This window comes from Accipiter gentilis, chromosome Z, assembly GCF_929443795.1.
Source record: "Accipiter gentilis chromosome Z, bAccGen1.1, whole genome shotgun sequence".
In the NCBI taxonomy this organism is placed as follows: Eukaryota; Metazoa; Chordata; class Aves; order Accipitriformes; family Accipitridae; genus Astur; species Astur gentilis.
In genome coordinates, this window is record NC_064919.1 from 87,949,968 (window position 1) to 87,975,415 (window position 25,448).

Genomic DNA, 25,448 nt, shown 5'->3' on the forward strand with positions numbered 1-25,448 from the left:
TTATTTTGTTTTGGTTTATGTGCACTGCAGTACACTGCAAGATCAACAAATTCTTTGGGTTTTGGTTTAGGAAAATACTTTTTCTGGAGGTCATCACCAAAGGCCCCTTGAAGCTTTGAAGCTAATGTTGTTTAAACTTCAAGAAATTCAGGCAAGTTTAAACCAGAATGAAACTGCTGAGCAAAAGGAAGAGATTGAAAAAGTGAGTAGTCAATTTCCTTATGTTGTATCTTGTCAAAAATCGATGGGCTGTGTATGTTTCTGAGAAAAATTTAGTCCTTTTATAGACTTGGTTTCCTGTCATCCTTGAAAGAGCACTGCCAGCAGATTAAATCCACTTTGCATCAGGAGCATATGCCCAAGGCTGCTGTGCCCTCAGTCCTCTGTCTTGTTGCTGCTGGTGCAAATTGGAGGCTCTGTGCTAAGTTATGCTGCAGTTTTCCCCGTTTGCAGGGGCACTGGGTGGCAGGTCAGTAACCCAACAATGGCCTCAGAGGTGCTGCAGAAAGCCGTACTTGTAAGCCAGGAGATGGCGACATTTCAGGCAATCCTGCCCGAAGAGAGCAGACTGGGCTCTCTGCTGCTCGAGCAGTAGCTGTGTTCTGGAAAAAGTTGTCTTCTGATAATAATCCCGTTAATTCTAGGTTTTTGGGGCTTGTACCAAACTTTTAAAAAGCCATTCTCAAATGCTCTATCCTTGCCTCCTTTGGCATCAGAGAGTTGGTATTTTGTGACACTTGTTTCAAAATTATTTCATAGACTTTATTATCTCTTTTTACCTTTTTCATAATGTTGCTTGCATACAGTTCTTAAACCCTATGTCCTATACTCAGTAGTGAATGAAATGCTTCATGTATTTCTGGATCAGGCAGACTGGGGGAATGGGCTGACAGGAACCTCATGAAATTCAGTAGGGGGAGATGCAAGGCCTTGTACCTGGGAAGGAAGAAACCTTTGCAGCAATACAGGCTGGGGACTGCCTGGCTAGGGTGCCGCTCTGTTGAAAATACCCAAAAGGTCTTGGTAGATACAAGCTGAACATGAGCCATCTGTGTGCCCTGGCAGCAAAGGAGGAACAGTAGGGCCTGGGCTATATGGACAGGAGCACAGTCAATGGATCAAGAGAAATGATTGTCCCTCTGTATCCCCAAGCACTTATTAGAGCACATCTATAATACTGCATCCAGGTTTAGGTCCCTCACTTCAGGAGAGACATCAATAAGCTGGTGGAGGGGGCCCTAGGTGGTTGGGGGCTATAGCACTTGTTTATTGGGGGGAGCTGGGAGAACTGGGCTTGTTCAAGCTGGAGAAGAAGCCTTCCTGCCCCTGCAAGTAGTGTTTCAAGAAGATGGAGCCAGGGTCTTCATAGTGGTGCATGGTGGCAGGATGAGAAGCAGGCTGTCATGGTTTAACCCCAGCTAGCAGCTAAGCACCACACAGCCACTCACTCATTCCCCCCCCACCCTGTGGGATGGGGGAGAGAATCAGGGGAAAAAAAAGTAAAATTCATGGGTTGAAATAAGAACAGTTTAATAGAATAGAAAGGAAGAAACTAATAATGATAATAGTAACAATAATAAAGTGACAATAATAATAAAAGAATTGGAATATACAAGTGATGCACAAAGCAATTGCTCACCACTTGCTGACTGATGCCCAGTTAGTTCCTGAGCAGTGATTTCCCCCCCAGTCCCACTCCCCCCCCCAGTTTCTGTGCTGGGCACGATGCCAATAAGGCATGGAATACCCCTGTGACCAGTTTGGGTCAGCTGCCCTGGCTGTGTCCCCTCCCAACTTGCTGTGTCCCTTTAGCCTTCTTGCTGACTGGTCATGAGAAGCTGAAAAATCCTTGACTTGATCTAAACATTACTTAGCAACAGCTAAAAACACCAGTGTGTTAGCAACAACTGAAAACACCAGTGTGTTATCAACATTCTTGTCATAGCGAACCCAAAACACAGCACTCTACCAGCTACTAGGAAGACAATTAACTCTAACCCAGCTGAAACCAGGACACAGGCATAAATTGAAACAGGAGGTTCACACTGGACACTGGGAGAAACTCTTTTACCCTGAGGACAGCCAAGCACTGGAACAAGTTGTTCAAGGAGGTCATGCAGTCTCTGTCCTTGGAGGGTTTCAAGATTTGACTGGAGATAGTCCTGAGCAACCTGCTGTAACCTCATAGCTGCCTCTGCTTTGAGCAGGAGCCTACTTCCTGAGATCCCTCCCAACGTGAATTACTTTATAATGCTATAAAATTGTTGGCAGTACTTTCCCATGTCATGTGCTATAAAAATTCCATGTTTTCTGTCATATTCAGCTACTCTTCCTTCCCTCAGTTAACAATTTTTTTTGTTTCTTTTTAAGCTTTCTGAAAAAGCTAAGGCTGAATTAAAACTGTGTGACAGTGAGATAGTCCCTCTTACTAATTCTATTCAGAAGTAAGTGACCACCGATTTTCTGACTTTTCACAGTTTTCAGAAATTGCAGAAAAGGAATTATAAACTGAGTTGTCATGTGATCTGAAAACTTTGTTAAGAATAAGCAAATAGTGAATAATTAAAAATATGGCAGTTTAAGGAGCAGAGAAATACTTAGTGAATGGTTGCTGAGATGTACTCTGTAAATAAACATTTGTATTTCATCTATACCAATAGATTAATTACTACTACACATAGATGGACTTCACAAACTTCTCCAAGTCTGATTATTTTAATATGGGACAAAATAGCTTCTTACTTTTTTTTCACTACAGTGGAAAAAATAATTGCTAGAAAACATTTCATTAATGAAATCAGCAGTCCTACTGAATGGTTACAAGTGACTAAAGAAATAATAAGTTTGAGAAAAGGCAGAATGGAAAACAGGATTTTATGTAGAACATTTGTTTCAACAAAACTCACTGTTGCAATACAGTTTTATACTGTAATGTAAAATGAAAAGAATTTTTAATTAAAAAAATACAGTAACTTTCAGTATTGATATGGTATTTTATGACAATGTTTTGCAGTGTTTAACATCCTGTGTTAAATACCCATTCCATAATAATTTAATAGAAACAGTGTTTGTGTGAGCACCTGTATTTGAGATGTATTTAAAATTTCAGTTCCAAAAAGTTTTATCTTCTTTAAAAAACATCTTAGTGTATTCTGTAATCTCTGAAACTAAGTAGAACAGTTTGACATAGAGACGTAAACTGTATATAATACCATTCAAACTGTTAAGCTGTTTGTAAGAAATCAACATCATTTTGTGTTAAATGTAAATAGTAATATATACACTGTTGTTAAAGTCTTCATTTTTCCTAATCTAGGGCTTTACAGCATTTGTCACGTGTTAAAAGTGTTGTTGAAGATAACAGTAACCAACAAGAGCAGACCGATGATCATGAAGATAAACAAAAAGAAAGAATAATCTGTGAAGCTGATATCAAATAGTTTAATATTGTGTAATTTAAATAATTTGTCAGCCTGACCACTGGTCAATTTTTTTGAAAGCTGAACCACCAGTGCATGTTCTCAAAAATGTTGTATTCAGTATTTCTGTACATATTCGTTCATTTCATTCATTACTTCAAAGCTTAACTGAGTGTTAGTGCTTTCAGTAGGATCTAACAATATGTGACAAGGGATACCACTTTTTAAGGAATACTTAATTAAAATAAGGTGAACATTTTCATGGAAGAATGTCTGTGTATTTATACAAATTTATGAAAAACTTGAACTATGTGCTTGATTCTAGTCATCACTTCATTACATGGCCTGTTAGAAGCAGGGTGAGCTCAATATCATGTGTACAGTCAAGTAGTAATGTTTAGCAATAATGTAATTAAATAATATTTTCAGTGCTGTTCTTTCTAACAGGACTAGAGTTGATGTAATTTTATGTTTCTTGTTCCCCAACCACAAACTTACCAAATATATTGTATCAAAAAGTGTCTGAAGTCTTTTTTAATTGTCCCCCTTTCATATTCTAGTAAAGCCTGATTCTTTGGGGAGAGAAGGCATTTGTTAAGAGGCATGTTGTTTAGGAGCACAGAATGTGTTTCAGCTGGACAGATCCAACATCTGGTTGTCTCTTTTACTGGGAAGTCCTAAGCTCCCTTCCACTTTCCTTGTCTTTGCTCTTAGCTTTAGAGCATATAAAATCCTTCTGTGGGCCTAAATAGGCAGAGAAGTAATAGAATAGAAATTTTTGTTTGGTTGGTTTTTTTTCCCCAGCATAATTGAATAGAATTAGTCTGTGAAAGCCACTGATAAGGATTGGAACTTGTGCAGGAGAGAGAGGAGTAGGACTTATCCCATTTGACAACAGCAAATTGAGAGACAAAAAGAAAAGCTGTAGGTAGTAATTCAAGTTACGAATTGAAATACATTGACAGAACATTTTGAAAGAAGCCTTTGATACCTCTTCTGAGGCTTACATAATGTAGCCCAGCATTTTATGCTGTCAGTAAATAAAATATGGCAACATGCCTTTCTAGTGAACTGTTTCCTTTTTAATCTGGATATTTATAGGTACGCATGAGAAAGCAGGTACCTGAGCATGTACTGATTCTGAGAAATGAAATAGAGACCAGAAGAAAAAAGTAGAAGGAAAATTAGCTATGTATTTCTCCTATCTTCCTGTTAAGAACTGGTAAGTAAAGAGATGATAATAATAAATGACTTCATTTTATGACTGTCATGGCATCATGAGAACATAAGTAGATCATAAGTAATACGTAATAATGTATTTTAGACAGATTTTATTGGTCTTTCTCAAATCCTGAGAGCTAGATCTGAAATCAGAGTACAGAAAATGAAATTACTCCTCTAGAAAACTTTCTTATAGAAGCTTTTATAAAGCATTGCATTCCTGAGACATGAATGTACAAACCGACTGATACTGTGGGTATAATTGTTGTCTGTATTAAGACAGTATCTGTTTACCAGAGGTCATTTTATCAAGGGAATTCAGATGTGCAAGGAAACATGAGGATTTTTCCTGACATCACACATGTCTGTGTGTGGATCACAATGAATTTGCTCTACTTTTGCACTACTCTGGATGCTGTGTGTAGGTAGTTACGCGTAGTGTGCGTATGCCGCATTGTTTGAGCTAGTACACCTCAGACACTCAGCACAGCTAGTGTGGCACTGCCTAAGCTATCACAGCTCTTCTCTTTCTGAAGGTGCTTGTACCTATATAGCTCACAGTAGGAACGTAGATTTATTCATCCAGGTGGACAGATACTCCTTGGGGTGCTGGTAGCACAAGCAAGACTTGATGCCCTTGGAGGTTATACCACACTCCCCTTGTATCCTGCTTGCAGGGCTGCATAGGACAAATGTAAAGTACTCCCTGCTCCCTTAGAACTTCTCTTGATGTTAGGGCAGAGATATTTTGCTATGTAGAAAGTCTTTTTCATTAATTGTCCCTTGGAGAATCCTCATACCTATCCATATTTGTGAGTTTCCTCATTCTTTGGAGTTTTTTATTAGACTCCAGATATTTCTCCTTTATCAGTTTAATGTACTTTGGAGAATTTCAGCACAACCTTTTTTGGTTTTATGGCACACAGACCTAGGTAACAAAAGTATTGTTGACATTATTGAATATTTGTATTTATGAACTTCATATTGGCCAGGTATGAAAGGCTTTGATCATGGATAAGGTCTACTATGTGAGGTACTGTACTGCACAGGATAAAAGCACCATAAGCGTATGAAACTAAGCAACAAATAAGTGATGCTTTCTAGCTGTAGACAATAGAAATTCAAATGAGAATAGAATAAAATAAATCCCAAACCAATAAAATACCATTAGTCAGTAAGAGAAGACAACTGGTTTTACATTAAAATAATTTTTTTAAATGCTACCAAGATTTTACAGCTATTAAAGAGTATTTTAAAGAGGGATTTGATCCCTTATGTATCAAGAGAAAAAAGTAACTTTTTGGTTGTATATACTGGTCAGTTCTTGCAATTATAACTGGAATTTAGTTTTTTTTATAAGTTAGCATTAAAGAAGTTGCCATTCAGGAAAAATAACGGAATACATTAATCAAGTACAAAACTAAAATAATTGCCATATACAAGATGTCAGTGATGTTCTTGTCCTTGAGGCTAGATCAGGGGAAAGGAATTTTATTGAACTACAATCTTCCATGTGACAGTGGGAAAAACAAAAGGGTAGGCAGAAAGAGAGAGACCAGGATTTGGAGGAAATACTATAATAAAATAGCAGGACTAGATAGAAGGAAAGTCACTGTTTCTCAGCAAGTGACAAGAACTGTTTGCTAAGGATGTACACAAGTATTTGTGATCCTATGTATTTGCATATACAGGAAATCTTTTATGAGGAGGGCACTTCCTGAATTACAGTGTGTATATATATCAGTAAAACGGAGCTGAGGGAAGTAAAGGCTTTGATGAAGACAAGTATTGTGCTCTTAAATCTTGTGAAGGTCCTATCTGTGGTAAGACTACAGACGTGGCACGGTGGGAGGAAAATAGATGGGATTTTTGTCTCGGGGACTTTTGCCCTTTAAAGGCTTAATGAGAGAGTCCATTGTGATACTGGTCTTGAAATGGAATGACTGTATGCTGTAGTTATCTTTTCCTCTGTAACAGTTCATTTGTGTTAGCAAATCTCTCTGCATCACTGTATTTGCACTGATACAAAAATGTGCTGATATAGGAAAACTTAATTACAGGCTCCAGATATCATGAAGCCTAACAGTGCTGCCAGTAGAGGGTTAATTTGGCTAGAGTTTATACCTGTTTTAGTTTGAAAAGGAGGATCTGAAAAACTACAAATCCCATAGTCACTCATTATCAATGTATTAATTCTTTTCTTATGTATCTTTGACGCTGCCAGATCACTTGTATTTGTTTTCCAAGAGGTGCTTATGGATTCTCACATAAATATATATGGAATTGTGAAACCCTTGAAAATCATAATGTATATTTTCTTTCTTGTTGATCATGGATTCCGTGATCCACAATGGTTTTTAATTTTTGTGTCCTTACTCAAAATATTTAGTCAACTTTAGAGTTGGTAGGTCTCTCACTGTGCAGAGAGAATTGCTGTTCAAAGGGAAATGAGAAGAACTTTTCTTTAATTTTAATTGACCTGATCCTGCTGTTGCCAGTTTGAATGGCTGAGCTTTTACAGCTCTTTCAAAACAGAAAAGAAATGACTACTGAGGAGAGATGAGCTCTATCTCATAAGGAAAAATAAGTGCTGCTTTAAGTTTAGACTTGCCAACTTAGGAAGAAAGGCTTTAAACCAGAATTAATGGGGACTGATGACAAAAGAATGTAAGTGTTACCAGTGGAAAGGTGACCAGAGGCATAGTAACTGTGGATATAGGGTTTTTATAAAAAAGGATTGAAGCAATACGGAAAACAGGATTGTGAATATGTCTGCTTAACATTTAAGATGTCTATACTTGCAGGCTATATGGAAACTAAATGGAAGACTGTACAAGGTTCTATATAAAGTTGTGATTTAGGCAACATAAATGTTTACTTGGTGGGATATTTCATTTGTTAATGAATTAATACAGAAAAAAAACTGGAGGTGGCTCCTGAAGAAAAGGGGAGGGAAGACATCTTTCTCTATGAATATTTAGTTTTGTATTAAAGTCTAGAAGGATATAGAGGGAGATAATCTGTTAAAAGTATCTTTACAATAATTAAAGGAGAAAAAAGCCTGACTGCTATTATGTTGAGGACCTACCATTAAGACCACCAACCAAGAAGGAGAAGATGGAAAGAACCTTTTTGTAAACAACTGACAGAATACTTTGCCTTGAGGAATTACTACTTAACCAAATATTTGTTGGTTAAAATAAATTGAATATGGAGTATCCAGGGTATTTTTAGACTAGGATGATGTCAGGTTTTGATACAGAAAGTGAAGGTTAATACCAGAATTTTCTTACAAGGTTTTCAAGTTTTTTAGAATGGAAAAGAGGAAAAACAGAAAAAAGCAACTACAAGAAATTCAAAGACCTGTTTGCAAAATCTTCTGAAAAAAGTCCAGGAAAAAGGTGCTCGGAAGTTTGGCAGTTCATAAAAATACATATATTTAAGATATAGTTGCAGGATATCCTAGTATGGAACAGTTAAAATAAATGTAATATGTCTTGTAGACATCAATGGTCTTCATGAAGGAAGCATAATGGAAATAGTTAGAATTGTCCCTGAAGATGAGTCAGCTTGGACTTTTGTGCATTTTGGAAAGTCCAAAGCACAAAAATGAGAGACAAGGAGGAAGAGCTGTCAAAAATAATGAAATAACCCCAAAGTTCCTTATTGCTTATGTAACCAACAAATCCTTTACTGATATAAGGGAGGACCAAGGAAAATTTTGGTCCATGACCTCCCTGCAGAGAATAATAAATGATGTCAGTGAAGGTATAATGTTTACTTAAAACATCAGTGGCGATGGGGTGTGGATAAAGCTTAAGTTACCACAGGGAAAACGTGATTAATAGCTCTTACGCAAGCTACTGGTGTTCAGTGGACTACATCTACCGGCATTAACACTAAGCTCTTCGAGAAATGGCTGAAGCGATCAGTAATGGTTAGACCTCAGTGCAGTCCCATAATGGTCTAGAAATGGGACTAGCAAAGTAACCTTTAACAAAAAGTCAGCAAATGATACCAAAGAATTATAGGGCAATAAGCTCAACCTCCGTTTCCTAGAAGTTCAGAAGTACATAATCAGACATGGAGTATCTCAAGGAAATAGGGGAGTCTCGGGGGGGAAGAGAGAAGTCGTTACAAACACTGTGTATTACACAAACCTACTTTCTTTTTTATGACTGGGTAGCAACATTTAACACTTGTGTGCTTCAAAACAAGGAATCATAGTCTATATTAAATTATTTTTAGGGAAGCATGAAGATGGGTGGAAAACAGTACTTGGAGGCAATGAAATCTATTGCTATTCTTTATTTTCATAATGTAGTGGAGTTAGAGAAGATCCAGAGGAGAGTGACTGAAGTGATCCTGGAGCTAGAACAGCTGCCTAATAGGGAAAGACTAAAAAGGCTCGAACCTTCAGCTTGGAGAGGGGAACGTGTTTGATGTTGCTCTAATACCACAATACAGAAAGACAGGAGGCCTTAAAGGAGCTAGTAGGAGATCTGTTTAGGACTGTGAAGTGCTCTTTGTTTTAACCTGCAAGCGGTAAACTTGGGATGTCAGGGAGTATCAGCAGGTTCAGAAAAGACTTAGGCAAAGTCATGGAGTTCTTCATAGAATGAAATCTAAAGGGAAGAGGCTGTTCCCTCTAGCATCTCTCATTCAACAGTTACGTATGCCTGTAAAGTATGAAAGGTGTAACCTGGAAACAGTAGCCAGGTTATGCTCTCCCTTATCATTTCTTAAAGTCCTGCTGAAGAAAAAACACTGGGCTGGAGGTACTGTTGGTCTCAGCTAGTAGGACATTTCCTGTGTAGTTAGGTCCATTGCAGGAGGGTAACATACAACAGTTCTGTTGCAGCAAGAGCGATTTAGGCTTGTGAAAGCCTTTTTAACAATAATAACATGTAAGCGGGGAAATGAGTTGCCAAAGAAGTTCTGGAACCTCAACTATTCTTGTGGTTGTAGAAGTAGATTACACAACTAGCCAAAACTGTAATTTAAATATATTGGGTCCTTAGGATAGGTAAAGGAATTAGATGACCTCTGGCTTTTTTTCCCCAAGTATTTGATGGTTCAGACTCTATCTCATTGTCATGTTGTGTCTTAGGTGTCATGTGATACGTGAGTAATGTTAAATCTGAATGTAGAAATTGTCAGACCTTTCTGTTGTAGTTTAGTGAAGAATAGTTTTTTTGCATTGCGTCACATTTCTGCACAATGGTACTGCACTAAATGCCATTAGTGTTACTATGCAGAAGATGAGTCACTTCCCTGAGCTCTGTAACATAACTGAGCGTATATCAGAATTAACATCCTTTTGTTTCAATGTTTTTCTTGTCTTCTGTGTCCTAATCTGTTTCAGCTTTACTAAATGGATAACCAGGCATTTGAAATGCATGGAGAGAGCATACAAAGTTCTTCAAAAGGAGAAGAATGGCCAAAGAAAGAGGTACCAGTCATTTTCTTTTACAGTGCTAGCAAAACATTATTAAAAGTCAGTCTGAAGATTAAACCCTTATTTTGCAACACGACCTAATCCTATACTATTAAGAAGGTCCTGAGGAAAATAAAAGCTGTAAAGGGCTTCAGTTGCTAAGGTCTGAAAATGCATAGTTCCATGTGCACTAGCTAGGATCTGAACTGTGAGACGTAATTGCCTAGCCCCACTTAAGCTAATAGCTGAATTCTTTATCCTCTGACTACTGGACAAAGTAATTATCTTTGGAGGATTCCCCATAGATTTTAACAGAAAGCGCTACTTAAAAGCTCATCTTGTGGTAATGGTTAGTATCTCTACTGAGTTACACATTAGAGTACTGTTTCATCTTTTTTTTTTTTTTCTTGCCCTTGAGAAAAGTAATTCTCTGTAATTTTCCCATTAAAGTTTTTGCTTCTCGGGATTTGAATTAACTTCATGCAATAACAGTTGGCGTATCGCTCATCAGCCACTATATTTGTTTGCAGTCAGTACAGTGCTGCTTCTTGGCTATAAATATACCAAGGCTAGTGATTTCCTCACAGCACAACTCACTCCACACAGTTGTGCTGAGGTTGAATGTTCTGTATTAGTTCTTATTATGTGATATGTACAGCACTCTTTTGACTTTAAAAATAATTCTTGAATGGGTGCCACTGCTGTGAAAATGCTGTAAATTAAAAGTCCTTCAAATCTGGAAAATGGGGATTTCAAATGCATTTAACTATAAAGCCTTGTTCTCTGATGAGACTTTGTGGTCTGAGTACTACTGTTGTGATATTTAATTGAACACAAACTTTAAAAAGGGAGTCATTTGAACTGAAGAAAAGATTATTACTGAATAGAATAGGGTGATATTTTGAGCACTTTGCTGCTGCCAAGAGAAATGTATTTGTAAAGAGCTTTTGTCAAAGAGATCAATGAAAAAGGTAATTTTGTTAAAATCAGCAAGTAATCTTCATTTTTTTCACTTCTGATTGCCTAGCTTAAGTGATCAACATTCATACCTCATTTTCAGGCACTTACCATGTAAAAAATCAAGCTTTTAAAGGTAGATCAAACTGTGCACCCAGAATCAGTAGAGTTTTAAAATTTGGGCCGGAGAATGCAGTCTCTATTGGTCTGAAGCTGCAACTTCAGCAGCAAAAATGTTTAAGGGACAGGAAACACTGAATATCCTCACCAAGGTGATGCTTCATGGTGCCAGAAGTGCCTTGGCTTTCTATAAAGAATTTGTGTGCTTCTGTGTGCCCAGCTGCTTCTCCCCTTCACCCTTCTCCAGAGGTCTGAATGTCCACAAAGGAAATTTTCAGTAAAGAAATGATGCCCAGAGCAGTTCATACAGATGAAATTTCCCCATTCTGGCCTGTCTCCTCTACTGACAGGGAGCTGGGCTGTGTGAGATGTGACGTAAAGCAGAGGCAGCGTTTCTGACCCAGAAATGAAGGTTTGCCATGAGTTGATGCTGCGGGTCTTCAGTGTTTTGTGATATAGATTAGAAACAGCAATGAAAAAATCTTTAAACATTTGTATAACCCCTCAGACAGCAACAATCTGATAACATACTCTAGAAGGTTTCCCTATAATGGGCCCAGTAATTTGGCTATACCTGTGTTTCTGAAAGGCATACTGTTTTGATTACAAAAGAACTATCACAAACTTTCTTCTGTGTGTTAGAACTAATAAAGCTTTCTTTTTTGTTTGGGGGTCTTTTTATTAATTTCAGGAGAGAAAGGGCAGCTGGTCCCTAATGAAGGTCTTTCTAGTTTGTCTGTTGGCCTGTATTATCACCACCACAATAGGAGTGCTGGCCCTGTCCTTGGTCTATGTAAAAAACACTGCCTTTATGAAAGAGACGGGTGTTACAGACGATGGTGCAACTTCCCCAAAACCAGATGAAAAAAGTGTGGATATCAAATACCAGTTCCTGAATCATCTGGGGAAATCAAAGGTAAATTGTTCATCTCGTGCAATAATATTCTAGCATCAAATATAGAAGTTTAATGAATTAATTTCACCTAACTATTTTTTAAGCATTAGGTGATCAGCCTAAAGCTGTTATCCAGACTTCTTTTATAATCCATGGGGAGAGACACAAACTTCCTGACAGTGTTTCACTCCAATTCATAACAGATGTTGGAAGTGGTATGGATCTCTGGAGTGCCTCTTGGAGAGCTAAATAATTGCTCCAACAAATCAGGCTTGCAAGACAAGGCAACCATTTTATGTGTGATTCTGAAATTACAGAGTATGAAATTCTGAGAAACAAAACCAGAAAGATCAAATTTTAATTTAAGCTGAGTAGCACACTAAGCTTTTTGTTCTTAGGACTGGATTCAAACAAATTATGTTGCAAGAAGAAAAATGAACTCCATGATCTTGTTTCAGTGAGTGTCCTTGTTTCAGCTGAGATAGAGCTAACTGTCTTCCTAGTAGCTGGTACAGTGCTGTTTTGGGTTCAGTATGAGAAGAATGTTGATAACACACTGATGTTTTCATCAGTGCTAAGTTGTTGCTAAGTAATGTTTAGATTAAGTCAAGGATTTTTCAGCTTCTCACGCCCAGCCAGCAAGAAGGCTGGAGGGGTACAACAAGTTGGGAGGGGACACAGCCAGGGCAGTGACCCAAAGTGGCCACAGGGGTATTCCATACCATATGGCATCATGCCCAGTATAGAAACTGGGGGGGAGTGGGACTGGGGGGAATCACTGTTCAGGAACTAACTGGGCATCGGTCAGCGAGTGGTGAGCAATTGCATTGTGCATCACTTGTATATTCCAATCCTTTTATTATTATTATTGTCATTTTCATATTGTTATCATTGTTAGTTTCTTCCTTTCTGTTCTATTAAACTGTTCTCATCTCAACATACAAGTTTTACTTTTTTTTTTCTGATTCTCTCCCCCATCCCACTGGGTGTGGGGGAGGGTGTGAGTGAGCAGTCGGCTGTGTGGTGCTCAGTTGCTGGCTGGGGATAAACCACGACAGTGAGCTAAAATTAATTGACAATGTAAGGAAGCCCTGGGAATTATGTAGGTTTTGGTTAGGTGTATTTTGATACTTATAGAAATGTATCCTTTGAGCAATTAAAGACATATGCCTTCCTCTAAATATATCTTTATATAAAAAATAATTCCTGATTAATTTTTGCTTTTCAGCAAAAGAGGGAAAAGGGTAGATTAGGTAGTAGGGCACTTTAAACTGACAACAGCCATTCTGGTACCTTTTCATGTTAGAATTAATTTTTAAACAAAGTGTTTTTAAGAATGCAAACAGAAGTATTTAAGAGGAGAGCAACCCTTTTAATATGCCCTTCATCAGTGCAAGATGGTTCTTTCATGGACAAAACATGTTCTAGAGGCAGTACAAATATTGGGAAAGGATATTTTCAGGTGCAAATAGTTTGCAACCATAGAAATTCAGGAAAATGTCTTGCTCAGGAAATGTTCTAAATGTTTTGAATCTAAAAGTTGAAGCATATGTGTAACTGATTTCCCCAAATCAAAGTCCAGAATGACGTAAAAAGAGGAGCAGATAATTTTGTTCTTGATGTCACTGTTTATCTCTCTTTTATAGAAATGATACTATTACATCATGACATGAGAAAGTATATAAATGATTGTGAAAAGTGACTAAAATACATAGAGAGAATCCTCACTGAGCAAAAGGACAGTTCCCTTCAGTATTGCCCAGACCAATAATTTTCTGAAATATTTTTCGATTCTTTGGTCACCACTGTCCACAGTTAATACAATTCTCCACTCCTACTAACTTTACAGGTATATAACTACCCAGGCGGTGAAATTCAGTGGGCAAGATTCAGGAAGAATGTAAATGAATATCAAAGTGATGAAGAAATGGAATTTGGAAAAAGTATCAATAAACATGGCTCCAAAATGACTTTTGGAACCTTACGGATCAAAAGCAAAGGGCTTCGGGCTCCCCATTGGCATTTTAATGCCAATGAACACGGCTACCTGCTGCAGGTATTATCTGATTCTTTCAGCTTTCCCAGTTGTTTTGCAGTTTAAAGTATCATGCGTCTATAGAAGATGTACACATGTAAAAAAAATTTACATATACATTATATACAAATGTTAACAGGTAATAAAAGCAGAATTACCATTAATTGATGTATGACATTAGTTTTCTTGCTTGAAATAAAATTTTCACATGGAGGTGGTTGAAATAGGCTGTTGAATGTTGTTACTTGCAAGAGGACCAAACACCTGTGGCTGCCAATGAAGTATAAAAACAGAAGTCAGAGGAGACTTTGGATACCTGACAGATACAGAATTTTATGTATTTATCCAAGTGCTTACAATGATTAAAGTAATTATATTAGAGAACCATTGCAGAATCACAGAGATGAAGGACTGTTAAGGATCTTAGGAAAGCCTCTGGCTCCATCCCCTGTATTGATGCAGGATAAGAATACCTAAAGCATATTTGATACTTTTGTTCAGTTTTTAAAAATTTTCAACAAAGGAGCTATTATAAAATCAAAAAATAGTTGTCTCCCATGTTTCATCACAGAAACCATTGGAATGTTTGTGCTAGTACAAAACCCACATTTTTGTTTACTGCAAAAAAAAAATAATCCTAATTTCTCCTTGTTTATCTCCATTGGCTGTAGACACCCTCAGATCAGCTTGCTTTTCACAACTTTTTGTATGTGGAAGACTCTTTTATTCCCATACAGTCTTCTCTTTTCTAGACCAAATACCCCTTCCTTCCCCTCACCCCCCAAATAAATCTTCTTTGCAAATGTTTGCCCTGTCTCACCTGACTGTCAAATTTCAAATCTGTAAAAATGAAGAACATGAGATAAATAGGAAGTCACCATAAGGAATTCAAGGTGGCATATTAATTTGGAAACAAACTGATCTTTCTTTGGAAGCATAGGTACTTACATCTCCGTTATTAATTTATTTCTAAGCATAATTATTCATATTTTGATCAGCATAGAACTGAACAGCTCCAACTGGATGGGTGATCCTCCTTGGAGTAAGGCATTCCACAAACACCTGGTCCTCTCTCCAGCAGTTTTTGGTCAGAGATGACTCCTTTATAGCTGTTCACAGCTTCTTTAATATGAAATAGTTTGAGTGTGAGCAATGTGTATTTGTCATGTGTTCCTTAAACCTTCTAAAATTTTGTCATTTAAAATGCTATTCTGGACTTAAGTTCACAAAGGCTTGTTAGAGAGTGCATCAGGTCCTGTTTTTTTCCTAACAGCCTTCAGGTTATTTGAGTTATTGATTTGCCACATATGGATTAAATGAGAAAATTTTCATTATGATTAAGTTCTGATTATGTTACAGGGTACTGCCTGGATTGGAGTAATTGGTGCAGATGACAGTGTGGTTACCACATACAATGTCACGGCTGGTCAAGTGATCTTCTTCCCTAGAAACACTGTGCATTGGGTAAAGAATGTAGGATCAGAAGACTGTGTGTTCTTGCTGTTTTTTACAACACATGAAGAACTTCAGACCTTGGATGTAGATGATGCATTTTTCTCTACCCCAGAGGATATAGCAGCTAGAGCATTAAAGGTCTGTATGATAGGATAGCCAGCCTCTATCTAGTTGTCTACATGTTAACATGGCAGTCCAGGCTCTCTCTATATATTTTTTGGAGATGATCCTCCCTACTTCAGCTGTTCTTTTCAGTCCCATCAGTGCGGAAGGGTGTACACATGTCCTTTGCGTAACACTGTGCCACCCTGTGTTCCTTTATACACAAGGAGAAATAAATGATGATGCTCTCTCCAAGAAACTTTTTCTCTTCCACCCTTCACATTTATCCCCAGTTCACAGAGGGCCCTCCATATTTCCAAAGGTGTAAGGGAAAATAACGTAGTGAAGCCCCAAGTTAATTTCCCAATAGCCCCTTGATGAATTCTGTGGTATGAGAAGAACTCATAGGAAACTATAGATAAGTCCATCTTCTTGTTAAAACAGATCTTACTTGAACTGACTAGTTGGCAGTGTCCCATGAGCAAGAATATGGCTACAGGGTTTCTGCTAAGTCTGAGTAATCTGCATGTTCAAACCACAGAATTGTAATAGACCTTCCCACCCTGAAACAGTTTGATGGGAGATGGATCGAGTTTCCCTTCTGCTCCAAATCTCTGTGGTAACTGAGAAGGAAGGGCAAAACAAAGGAGCATACTAGAGTATTGACAGGGTGAGGCAATTAAAGAGATGAGGTGTGTCTACAAGGCAGAATGTCTGCTACCAGGTACTAAGATGGGATATTCAATGAAGCAAAATTCTAAATCCACAGTTTGCTGTGTGTCTCTGTCAGCTTAACATGCATTGTGTGTTCCGCAGCCACAAGGTGGAGTTAACTTCATCAGAACATTCAAGAAACAAGCAGAAGATCAAGCAATTAACCTCCCACCAAACTTAAATGAGCTTGTACAAAATGCTACGTATGTGCAGTCTCCGGACAAACTTGTATGGCAGTACTTCTATGATCTCAAAGGTATACATCTAGGAACTTTGTATGTAAGAGCTCTCTGTGTTTCTGGAGGGGGAGAGGAGTGGATCTGTAGTTGATTCACTGAAACAGGAGTTAAAAAGTAGATAGAGAAATGATAAGAATTTAAGGAAATAAAATGAAAAATGTATTGGTAATACATCAAATTACTGCCCTGATTCTTATCTCAAAGTGGTTTACCCTTTTGATTTTAATGTTTCTATCTGCAATAGTAGATATGAAAGCAGAATGCCAGTAAGCAGCAGGGCATGAACGAAATACTTCCCAGCTCAAGGTTCTCTACTTACGTCTATAAACAGGACTGGTGTATTCCCTGCTACAGTTAAGTTAAGCAATAACCTAACCTTTTCATTCAGAAATTAAAATCTAACAGGCGAGGAAGCCCTGCAGCAGATTAGCTGGAGAGTGACTGGTGCTGACCTTCTTAGTATATCTTGCATCTGCATAAGAAACATCAGTGAATAAACACCTTAACAGATGCCTAATTATGTCCTGCCTTTTCTTTTACAAATATAACTTCATAAACAGCATTGAACCATATTCACTGTTTGATTTATCAACAATTGTATTAACCATCCCTCTGTATAGCCTAGATCTAGTGATTATCAGTGAGCACCTAATAAACATAGATGGTAAAACTTAATTCCAAGTAGTAGAGTCTATTCAAAAAGCTATAAAAGCAAATATAGGTCAGAGCTCCACATACAGCTGATAGAGGTCATGAGAAATAGATGCGTGACAAAAATCTTCACACTTGGACCAAAATGTTCTTCTGCATTGGCAGTACTTTACAAAATATTGTGATACACAATCCATGCCATAAAGGTTAATATGAATTAATATACTGAAAGTTAGCATGTTCTTTAAGTGTATTGTTATTGATAGCAATTTGGGATAGAAACAAATCTAGTCAGAGCTTTTCATTATGATTATCTGACTACAGAAAAATAGGGTAAAGGAGATTGCATAGTGTCTAGTGCATGAAGGATAGAGAAGCTAAATGGGCTTTCTTTTTGGTTCCAGAGCCTCATAAGATTCGAGGCCTCAAGTTTAGTACATAATAATAACTTGAAGTTGGCCAATATACTAATAAACAATGTTAACCAACTCTTGTTGGAAATGCTCATTTAGCTGTCTTTGTTTTAGGGTCAGCAAAATATCCTTTTCCAGGAGGAATCTTCCAGTGGGCTCGCTACCGCATAAATGGCACTGGACTAAATGAAACAGAAAAAATTTTTAGTGAGTCACTGAACAAGGTACGTGCTTTTAATTGGATACCATAGATTTATAAACATAAGGCATAGTATGCAGTTTCTGTGGATTCATCACTGCTTTGTCATGTATAAGAGGGATATAACAAACTTGGATGGTTTTCAGAACATTTTTTGTTCTGCTTTTCAGCATGAAAATACCCTTACCTTAGCAACTCTCAGGATATTCAGCAATGGACTGGGGCAGCCTCACTTCCACTTCAATGCTAACGAGATGGGTTATGTCATTAGCGGCTGTGGACAGGTAATTTGTTACGTGGGTGAGGGATAAGTCAGTGGAGTTTTGGCTGTAAAACAATTACAGATCTAATAACTGATTCCCAGCGCTGATTAATAACACTACAATTAGAAGTATTATAAAACTTTCAGTGTCCGCACTTTCCTTCTCCATATAAAATTTTGATCTCAGTTACATTTGTGGAAGCTTGTCTAGCCAAAGTGGAGTTATACAAAGAGTAGAATTTGTCCATCTTAAGTTGTTCAGCTAAATCACAAATGCTCATTACAGGAATTGCCACTCTACTGAATGCTGGGACTACAAAATAAAAAAGCAATACTTTTGATTTAGCACCTCTGAGGAACAGATGAATAGAAAAAAGTTTAGTGAGTATTAAGGTTTAGAGTACAAGATTTTATTATGTTTTTCACTCAGTGCAAATTTGAAGTGCAAAGATAATTGAGATGGAATGACGAAACTCCATAACGTAAGGACTTACCATGTTCTTACTCAGGAATTTGCCCAGGGCCCCTCTACCTTTCTGGATTCTCAGTGAAAGCACTGATGCTACACTAGCTGATTTCAGTGCAGTGCCGGGACCATCACTGTGTATTTATCCAGTAACAGCACACTGAAAATTGTTGTTGAACATTGCTGCTTTACTTGCAATAGGCTGGAGTTATTCTCTCTGGAGTCACTGCCAACTTCAACATTGGCATTGGAGATGTCATATTTTTCCCTGTTGGAACCCAACATTATATCAAGAGTTTATGTGATGAGGATTTGCTTTTGATTCTAGCCTACAATACAGGAAACCAGGTGAGAATTCATATGGGCAAGGGAAGAAAAACATGTTCAACTATGTTTTTCTCAGGCACGTAAGCTTTATGCTTCATGCTTCAGTGCACACCTTTCAAAAGACATTCTAAGAATATGTCAAGTACACTGACAGTTAAAATTCCCTTCTGGTGTGAGTGGTTGGCATGCAACACCTATCACTCTGTACTGGAAACAGGAGGTGGGAAAGACAAAAAAAAGGTCCGTGGTAGGGTGTGACATGCTCCCGTGTGTGTGTGTGTGCGTGTGCATGTGTGTATAAGAGGGGTGGAATTCAGATCGTGTTTGTGCATGAGGTACTGCTGGTGTTTAAGAGAGGGAGCTTGTCCTTGGGTGGACTGGGCAGGGTCTTTACAAGCCGAGTACACACAAAAGGTAGAGATCTCTGTAAGCCTTAAACAAGTCTGTATCCTAAGAGCCAGGGCAAGGGTGTATTTATTTAAGGTTACACATATCCAGTGATCTTGATAGTCCAGTGTAAGACTTGTCATTAGTTATATACTTTTATATAAATTCATTTTCATCTTGGATTTGAGGTGCACTTTAATATTCCATATTATTAATATTGTAAAAATGATCAGGTAGCTGTGATTATTCTTCTTAAAATATTGTCTTTTTCTTCATAGCTGGAAACTCTTCGAATGAATGACTACTTCCATGGAACGGCAGACCATATCCTTGCTCAGCTTTTTTGGAAGGAACAGGCTGAGTTTAAGAAGTTCCCAACGCCTGCCAAAAAATCAGGCAAATAACCTCTCTTAGCAGTTAATGGCTCCAAGGACTCTTTCACGATCACCACGTTTCTACCAGTACTTTTTGGTACCTTTCTTGCTATTTATCCAGAGGAGATATTCAGAAAAAAGGAATAATCTGGGGTTATTCATTATAAAAAGTTGTTTTCTTTCTGTATTTTTATAATGTTTTATTTATAGTGCAATGTAATTTGATTAGTTGTATATTAAAGTAATTTCTACCATTACAATTGCCTTTTGCTCTGTATAATAACCATTATCCCACTGTATCTCTTCCCTCACACTACTGAGGTTTACATTGATTTTCTGTCATGTAGACAGTGCTCTTATCTAGCAGTGTCTCTACACAAATGCAGCGTCTATACACAAACCAGGTCTTGTGTTATAAGCCCCACATCTTACAGTGATGGCAGGAATGAGCTCACCATACGTTCAGGTCATGTTCACTCTCCTTCCGCTAACTACACTCCTCTCAGTGGGGCACTGTGTTAGAATTTAGGACAACTAACTCCTTTTCTTGACTTTGCCACCAAACTGCTATCTGATTTTGGAGGAAACATTTGAGGCTAGATTCTCAGCAGAAGGTAGACTCAGTAGTCGATAAGCTCTGTGTTAGGCACCTGTGCTTCCCACGCAAAAGGTGGGGAGAGATAAGCCCCCAAAAAATGGGCCAAAAAGAAGCAAAAATTATTTCCCAGACTGGCATCTATGCCATTTTATTGTGACCCTCAGGTTCCCGTTCCTTCTTGCATAAATATTTAATTACAGTCAACAGGATGGCTGCAGCAGGGGGGCAAGGAGATCTTTTTCTGTTTCCCATGGCTTAGGGCACTTTTTTTTTTTTTTTTTAAATCTTGTGAAATACTTGCCTAGTTCTGGGGGTTTGATCCTGTTTTGATTTAAAGCAGTTTACTGATTTAATATCAAGACATAATAAACAAGGATTCAGTGAAGTATTCAGTAGGAATTCAATTTCATTTCTTATCAAGGCTCTTGGTAATCCCCTGGCTACTCTTTAATGTGGCCGAAGGTCATCCTTCTCTCCAGCAAACATCCCACCACCTTGGGGTACTCCGCTCGCAGGTGCTGCCATGCTCCGGTTCCTACTGCACCGGCCGGGCTCGTCCTGGCTGTTGGCAGAGCAGGGCGAGCGGCTGTGTGGGTCCCCGCAGCTCTCTCCGCTGCCTCTCCGGGAGGATTTTGTGAAGCTGTTTGGTGGCCGTGCTCCGGCTGGGGCTTGCAGAGCAGGTGGGAGAGGGAACACCCAGACTGCGGACCCCAACGGGGCTGGAACATCGACCTGTTCATCGCCTTCAAGACAACACGTTGCGTGCGTGTCCATGAGGAGAAATTTCGCTATCACATAATTAACCCGCAGCCCAGCATTGGTTTTAAAGGCCAGAAACAATACCTAAAAATGGATGTAAAAGGCTTGATATGAGCTAACTCAGGACACTGCTGTCCCTCCAGAGCTCGCAGGAGCAGGATTTCTTCTGTGCCATGTCCTCACGGGCCACCGCCTGGCTTTGACCCCAACCTACCAGGGCCGGATAAGCTCTCTCAGTCATACTACACCCCAAGGGGTGGAGACCTGGATTATTATTATTAGGTTATTAAGTGCTTTCAGGTGTTAGGAGAGAAACAGGCTGGTTTCTCAGGTGTGGGGAATCAATCAGCCCAGGGCTCTGCTTTAAAACAATTCAGCTGGGGAAAGGCAGGTTTAAATGCAGGGTTCGCAGCGGAGATGTTCCTTGGGAGGTCCAGAGGCACCCACCAGGTAGGGGAGAGCGGGGCTTTTGTTGTTATTTGTGGTTTGGTTTTTTTTTTGCAGATGGGAAAAGGTGGTTTGCTGAGGAATGGGGAAGTGGGGTTTGTTCTGCTCTCGTCCTGTTCTTTTGCTGTGCTGGAATACCAGACTGAAATCTGTGGTCTCTAACCTCAAAGGCTGTGATGTCTCCTGGCCTCTGGCCTCCTGAGCCCTGCGCTCCCGAGGCACGGTGTTCGGAAGTTGGTTGGAGGTACCCACCAAATACTTCTGTGCCTGGTTTTAGCCAGTGCTCTCAGTTGTGTGCTCTTAGGGCTGGGTTTGACCTGTGACCCGCTGTTGGAGAGGTTTGGTTTATCTCTTGTGTCTCATTTTTTTGGTGTGTTGCTTTTATTCCATGTTGTATTTGACCGCAAGCTACTCTTTAAAATATGTAATGATAGATTTGGGTCCTTTACCCAGGCAGATGCTATTATTGCCAGCGTAAAGCAGGACAGTGCCTGTCAGTAAAAGGGGATGATCATGTTGATTATAAAAGAAAGATCTAAAAGTGTTAAAAGCCCGGAATTTCTAATTTGTATTTTGCCAGCTGATCTTTGTGAGTCCCCAGATCCTGAGAGGCCACAGAAGGGTACGATTAGCATGTGCTATGTAAGAAACCAGGGGAAATGTTCGTATAGTACACTTCATCAATCTATTTAGTCCTATGAACTACTTCATTAAGACTCGCAAGGAGTGGGGTTCAGGTACCAGCTCTTCTGTAGGTACGTTTCTGGAGCCCTGAGGGAAATTTGGTTGTCTAGCAGTCTGCTGCTGTTTGGCTGTAAACATCTTGGCCCCCCTGCTTTACTCTGTGCCGGTCTGCTTAAAGCCCTGTGCACCGCCAGGAGGGCGAGTGCGCTCTGGAGAACCTCTTGGAAGGACCAAGTGAAGTGAGATGCATCGCTGTCGTTTATCAGGCCGTAATGAAATGATCATTGCCTTGCACATCCAAATCAATCGGGTTAACAGCCTGCGAAATGCGCTTTCCGAAAGCGATTACTGCCCCGTCGGCTGCTGCAGCCGTGCCCTTGTGCTTCAAAAGCAGGCTTGCGTTTGTGAACGCTTTATTTTTGTTTGGTTTTTACTAAATAGCTAGCATATTTTTTGCAGACTTAAATTTTTTTAAATTAAATTTTGGTCTACTAATGGCAGACTGATCCTTCAGCTGAGTGAAGTGCTTTTTGCTTAGCTGTAAGCGTGTATCCATGTGGACTGACTTTATTACCCATCTTACAGATGTGCTGGTTTTAATTCTCCTTTAACTTTTACCAATACTGTTAACCCAGCTATTCTCACCATAGCTTCTTTAGGTGTCAGGCAGCCTTTGGGCTGGTGTCAAATCTGCCTTCAGCTGACCACAGTGGGATTTACTGCGGTGCTGAATCACGTTTTTTCCTGGCGGGCTGTCCATTTGGGTCGATGTGTCATCGGGGCTGCCTCCCACTTCCCCCTTTGGGAAAATCCCCTTTCCTGCCCCGTCTCCACGCTGAGCCATTCCTTGGAGGTGGCCGATATCACGCTAAGCGGGTTTTATAGCAGAAGGTGCAATAGGGTTTCTGTAACCAGCTGCCATAAACCGAAGGGTTCACGTACCCCATACAATGCTCCGCGGTGGTTTTTTTCACTTGGGAGGGTTTATCCTTTTCCAGACCTGGCACTGTGCGTTGTCATTAAAGGTGCACGTTTTACAGCCTGGCACAGCTTTATTCCTGATGGAGTTTGACTGGTTTCCACCTACAGAAAATTATCTGTAAAAATTTGATGGCAGTGAGAGATTAGCACAGGACCATTCAGAGGCTTTTAAGCTCCTTGAATCCACCGACCGTACGCGGCTCGGTGCCAGGGCTCGCTGCTTGCCGGTCGGGCAGGAGCTTCGTGAGGCTTATGGGTCGCATCTGCCTGGGTTAGCAGAGCTGCCGAATGGGGAGATGCAAATTCTTCAGCCAGTGGGTGAGCTGGAAAGCTGCTTGGGGAGGATATCTCGGCCCCAGGGGCTGGGGGCTGTTCCCACCAGGGCTTGAGGAACCTCCCCAAACCCCCACGTTGTCACTCTCAGCAGGGACAAGTGCTGGCAGCACGATGCAATAGAGGCAAAATGTAGGAACCCATTGCAACCTGGTTAAAAAAAAAAAAAAAGGCAACAAAACCCCCTCACTCCAACTAATAAAAAAAGCCCCTAAATCTATTGAAACTTTTTTTACTAATTCTTAAAGAAGTATCAGAGTTCATGGCTATTCGCGCAGCTGCGCTGCATTCCCCTTTTTGTTTTTCTGATGTTTAACAGTTAAATAGTCTCATCTTGCTGATATTGTCATTATAAGAAGTAACCTGCACTGTTGTTCTGAGCTTGCGTCGTGTTCTGTGAACAGGCAGACGCACAAACATCTCCTACAACGTTTTCTGTTGAGATCCCACCAGCTAAAAAGCCGTGGCAGAGCTCGGTAGCATCTCAAGAGGTCTAGATACAGGATGATTTAATAATTAAACCTGCTCTGTACATCTCAGTCCTGCAGCTTCCTTCTCACGTCAGTGAGCCTTTATGGCCCAGGTGAGTTTTATAGATCCCAAAGGACGAAAGGAAATTTCCTGCTTTTTGTTGTATGTTCTGATCACAGCCAGTTTAGAAATGTTGAGAAATCTTTATCTTTAGCAATGCAAACACAGCCAAACAGAAAAGCCAGCCCACACCCTGACCCTGGACAACCTGTGTGGTAATGATTCATCTCAGCAGCTGAAGGACCTTTTGAAGACAAGCCAAGATTTGCTGGATTTGAGTTAGTTTTTGATGGCTGCAGAGCTGGAAATGGCTTACCTTGTTTTATAGAACGACACTGCTAATTATTGGGGCGGCATCCCTTTGTAGTCCAGGGTTATCCATTCTCCCAGCCGGGGACTTGCCAGCGCCCTCGAAGGTACCTGCCAAGTCCTTTGTGGGTTTATGGGCTGTCGTTAGCCTGGGCAAACAGAACACGTTCAAGGTGAGCACGGGCACCGCACGGCAGCGTCGCCGGCAGCTCCACGGAGGAGAGGGGTTTCCCTGGCTGGGGCAGTGCAGGTGGCTTTTAGGGCAGCGATATCTGTGGGGACCCTCTGTTTGAAGGGCACCAAAATGCACACTGAAATGAAAATAAAACCGGGCCATTGAATCGCCTGCCCCAAAGGAGGCAGGGGTGCTGCTTATTTCCCTCTTCAGTCAGGCAGGAACGCAACAAATCGAGCGGCAGCATGGCTAAGGGGAAATATTTGATTTTGTAACCAGATAGACAAACTGGGCTTTCTGGGGAAGACTGTGCGTGGTTTTCAGTGTGTTCATTTTGGAAACAATACAGAGCTTAACAAGTAAGCTGACTGTGCTTTATAGGAGAATAGGAAATAGGAGCCTCCCCAGGGACGGTACTGGGGGCAGACTCGCCCGTGTGGGATGCCGGGGTGCTCCTGCAGCCCCTCGGCACCCGGGGTTGTCCCCCTGTGCCCTTGCACTGGCCCAAACAGTGTTTCTTAGGAGTGCCAGATGTTCATAAACTCATCCTCCTTTTCACTACATTTTATAAGCAGATGTTGCTTATCCTGCCAAAAGCCCAAAGTCTTTAGGACCTTACATTCTTTCCAGCTTCTTCGGCTGTGCTGACCTGTGCTTATTACGGTGGGCGCCCCGCAGAAACCCTCTGAAATGGACTGTTTCCCGGATGCAGGGGACAGATGCGTGGATGTGTGTCTTAAACATTTCTCGATACAGAGGAAACCGCAAGCAAGAACGGTACGCCGGTTTACAGACCAGAGCCCCGTGGTTAACTGTCACCATAATGACGCCAAGAACCCGCAGCCTGGCGCAATCTCTGCGGCGCAGGCGCAACGAAAGGTCGACCGGTGGTCATGGTACTTAATGGGGGCACACGGAGACCACCTAAGAACCCCCCCCCCCCAGCAGGGGGCTGGAC

General features: G+C 40.1%; 1 protein-coding gene across 8 annotated transcripts in view; it reads left to right on the forward strand.

The window, feature by feature from the left end:
• The window catches only part of LOC126035603 (lung adenoma susceptibility protein 2 homolog), a 28,247-nt gene extending 8,376 nt beyond the window's left edge, over positions 1–19,871 (forward strand). For 3 of the 8 annotated variants that reach the window (XM_049794271.1, XM_049794272.1, XM_049794274.1), the window contains 3 exons: positions 71–202; positions 2,371–2,444; positions 3,317–4,514. In XM_049794271.1, coding sequence (XP_049650228.1) covers positions 71–202; positions 2,371–2,444; positions 3,317–3,440 — 330 coding nt within the window. In that variant the 3' untranslated portion in view covers positions 3,441–4,514. The other 5 variants (XM_049794278.1, XM_049794279.1, XM_049794275.1 and 2 more) reach the window with 5 other exon arrangements.
• Positions 19,872–25,448: the final 5,577 nt, after the last annotated feature.